Genomic DNA, 3,262 nt, shown 5'->3' on the forward strand with positions numbered 1-3,262 from the left:
ACCAGTAATCATCTGCACTAGCAGATGTTATAAATGACATGTGTAATTTAGATATCTGGATATTCCAAAAGCCTTTTTTTTAATTTTGGGAATAAAATAGTATCATATTTGGAAGTAGTAATCGTTCTTATTTATGTTTGGACAGTATCTTTTCCAACAAAATGAGGTGGAAATATTCTGAGCTAAAAGTGAAGTATATTTAGAATCATCGAATTAAAATGTGTTTATTGTTAAATATTTGAAAATATAAAAATATATCAGAAAGAAAACCCAAATCACCTCTAACCTTATCATAAACACGGCTTGGTGTCTTATTATAAATATGGCTTGGTATCTTGCTTTTTCTCTTATTATGGTAGGAGACTTTCTCATGTCTCACATAGTCTTTGGGAATATGAACGTTGCTTCTTTTATTGTTTCTTTTAATCTTTGTATATTTCTATAATATAAGCTAATTGTTCTCCCATTATTGGAGATTAATAGTTTCTTGTACAAATCATCAGAGGGAGTATATTTGTTAAGAGAGTGAAAGAGGGAGGCAGAGGGAGAGAGAGCTATCAATAATCTGGGCCTGCGACTATGATACTGAAAGAGAAGGCGTTGGGGAAATGTTCTTACTACAACGATGGCCGTCATTTTGTCTCTCCCAAACTCATTCACAGAAAGACGTCATCCAGATGCACAGTTTCAATAGAACCACCGTGGTTACACAGTTCGTCCTGGTGGGCTTCTCCAGACTGGGGGAGCTCCAGCTGCTGCTGTTTGTCATCTTCCTTCTCCTGTACTTGACAATCCTGCTGGCCAATGCCACCATCATGGCCGTTATCCGCTGCAGCCGGACTCTGCACACTCCCATGTACGGCTTCCTGTTCATTCTTTCCTTTTCCGAATCCTGCTACACGTTTGTCATCATCCCTCAGCTGCTGGCCCACCTGCTCTCAGCCACCAAGACCGTCTCCTTTGTGGCCTGTGCCACCCAGCTCTTCTTCTTCCTTGGCTTTGCCTGCACCAACTGCTTTCTCATTGCGGTGATGGGATATGACCGCTACGTGGCAATTTGCCACCCGTTGAGGTACACACTCATCATGAACAAAAGACTAGGGTGGGGGGTGGTTTCCCTGTCTGGAGTCACGGGTTTCTTCATTGCTTTGGTGGCCACCAACCTTATCTGTGACATGCCTTTTTGTGGCCCCAACAGGGTCAACCACTATTTCTGTGACATGGCGCCTGTTATTAAGTTGGCCTGCATAGACTCCCATGTGAAGGAACTGGCCCTCTTCGGCCTCAGCATCCTGGTGATCATGGTACCTTTCCTGCTAATTCTCATCTCCTATGGCTTCATTGTTAACACCATCCTGAAGATCCCCTCGGCTGAGGGGAAAAGGAAGGCCTTTGCCACGTGCGCCTCCCACCTCACGGTGGTCTTCGTGCACTACGGCTGCGCCTCCGTCATCTACCTGAGGCCCAGATCCAAGTCTGCCTCAGACAAGGATCAGTTGGTGGCAGTGACCTACACTGTGGTTACTCCCCTGCTTAATCCACTTGTCTACAGTCTGAGGAATCAGGAGGTGAAAACTGCCCTCAAAAGAGTTCTGGGAATGCCTGTGGCAACCAAGGTGATCTAACAAAAAACCCTAAAAGTAATGAGGGAAGCTACGGAAATCAGAGGCAGGATATTTCCCCTGTCCTTTTACCAATCCAGTCCTGACGTGGACAATGTTTCCAAGGACTAAGACCCCTATTGCCTTTTTCTATCCTCCCAGGCCAGAAGTAGCATGACTCCGTCTACATGCTACATTGTCCAACTCCTGGTTAAAAAACAGAAAACAAAAAAGCAGGGGCACCTGGGTGGCTCAGTTGGTTAAGCGTCCGACTCAGTTTTGGTTCAGGTCATGATCCCAGGGTCGTGAGATCGAGCCCTGCGTTGGGCTCTATGCTGAGCACGGAGTCTGCTTGGGATTCTCTCTGTCCTTCTCCCTCTGCCCCTCCCTGCTGACACTCGGTCCCCAAACAAACAAACTATAAAACAACTCACACTTGGCAAAAAGAGAAAAGCACGTTTCTTTTTAAGGGAAGGCAATACTCAGGTTGAAAGGTGGCCGTGGTTAGCTTTCCTGGTCGAACAGAGCAGAGTCTCCAAAGCTATTTGCAGCACCTGATCCAGGACACAGGCATCCGCACGTAGTAAACCCGCTATGCACCAGGTTCCGTGCAAGGTGGAAAAATTAAGACAAGCAAGTTGCTAGTTTATAGGTGCTGGGGGGGGTAGGACCATGAACGGAGAAAGAAAACTATGACAATTCATGATGATCAGATCTGCTAAACCGATAAAACTGTTAGGAGAGCCAAGAGAACAAATATTTATTCTTTCTGAAGGAAAAAAAAAAAAGAAAGTTTGGAATAAGTGAGATGAGAAGAGAGGGGAAACACTTGAACTGGGCCTTTAATGAAGAGCAAGATTTCAACACTAAGGAGCTGGGTTTTCCAGTGATGAAAACATCGGTCAATATTACCAGAATTGTTAATTTTTTTCAAACTTTAAAACTAGTTTCTTATTATGTTAATTATAAATTAAACACATTTAAATCATTGTTTGTAGTTTTGCTTTGTTTTCATGGTGATGTGTTCAAGTTTTTAGAGGATATAATTTTGTTTTGATAATAGACCTAAAACAGCCAGTGATGACATCACATCTGCTGTTAGAGTGGAACACAACGTTCTGGAAAGGCTCAGAAGGCCCAGATCTTGCAGCTCACTGACCCCGCGATGGTCACAGCATAAACCCTACATGACTCTAACATTCGCTTGTCATAACTTGAACTACAAATACTAAACGGAATTTAATTTGTCTATTACTTTGTGTTATTATTTTATTATTTTAAATCTATTATTTCAAGCCATGTAATTTGAGATGATATTTAAAACTCTTCCAACTGATGCACCTTGAATTTTTTTCATCTGGACAACTGAGGGGTTTGGGGTTTTTTTTTCTATGAATATGCGAGTTATCTAATGAGCACAGAGCTTGTCTTCTAGTTCAGAGAGCCAGTTACTATTAATTAGACCTTTTCTCTGCCCAGTGACCCACCCCTACTAGAATAAAATTCTCCTGATTTGTTAAAATTATGTTTCACCACCCAAAGGAAAAATGGTTAGCATTAATTGTGTGACTGTGAAAATAACTTGTAAACAGGGAACACGTTTTCATATGACCAGTTAGCCAGCATGCTCTCTTCCCTGGGGAAAGCTCCCCGGCTGATTC

At 42.7% G+C, this 3,262-nt stretch overlaps 1 protein-coding gene across 1 annotated transcript; it reads left to right on the forward strand.

The window, feature by feature from the left end:
- The first annotated feature begins 677 nt into the window (after positions 1–677).
- Positions 678–1,625, forward strand: LOC100468886 (olfactory receptor 10T2). Its single transcript, XM_002930745.3, has one exon. It carries the CDS (start codon positions 678–680, stop codon positions 1,623–1,625), a length of 948 nt encoding a protein of 315 aa, XP_002930791.1.
- Positions 1,626–3,262: the final 1,637 nt, after the last annotated feature.

The sequence above is a fragment of the Ailuropoda melanoleuca genome, chromosome 8 (genome assembly GCF_002007445.2).
Source record: "Ailuropoda melanoleuca isolate Jingjing chromosome 8, ASM200744v2, whole genome shotgun sequence".
NCBI classification, from domain to species: Eukaryota; Metazoa; Chordata; class Mammalia; order Carnivora; family Ursidae; genus Ailuropoda; species Ailuropoda melanoleuca.

Bases quoted from the DNA above. Each gene is read 5' to 3' on its own strand.
- LOC100468886 (XM_002930745.3), top strand. From the start codon at position 678: ATGCACAGTTTCAATAGAACCACCGTGGTTACACAGTTCGTCCTGGTG.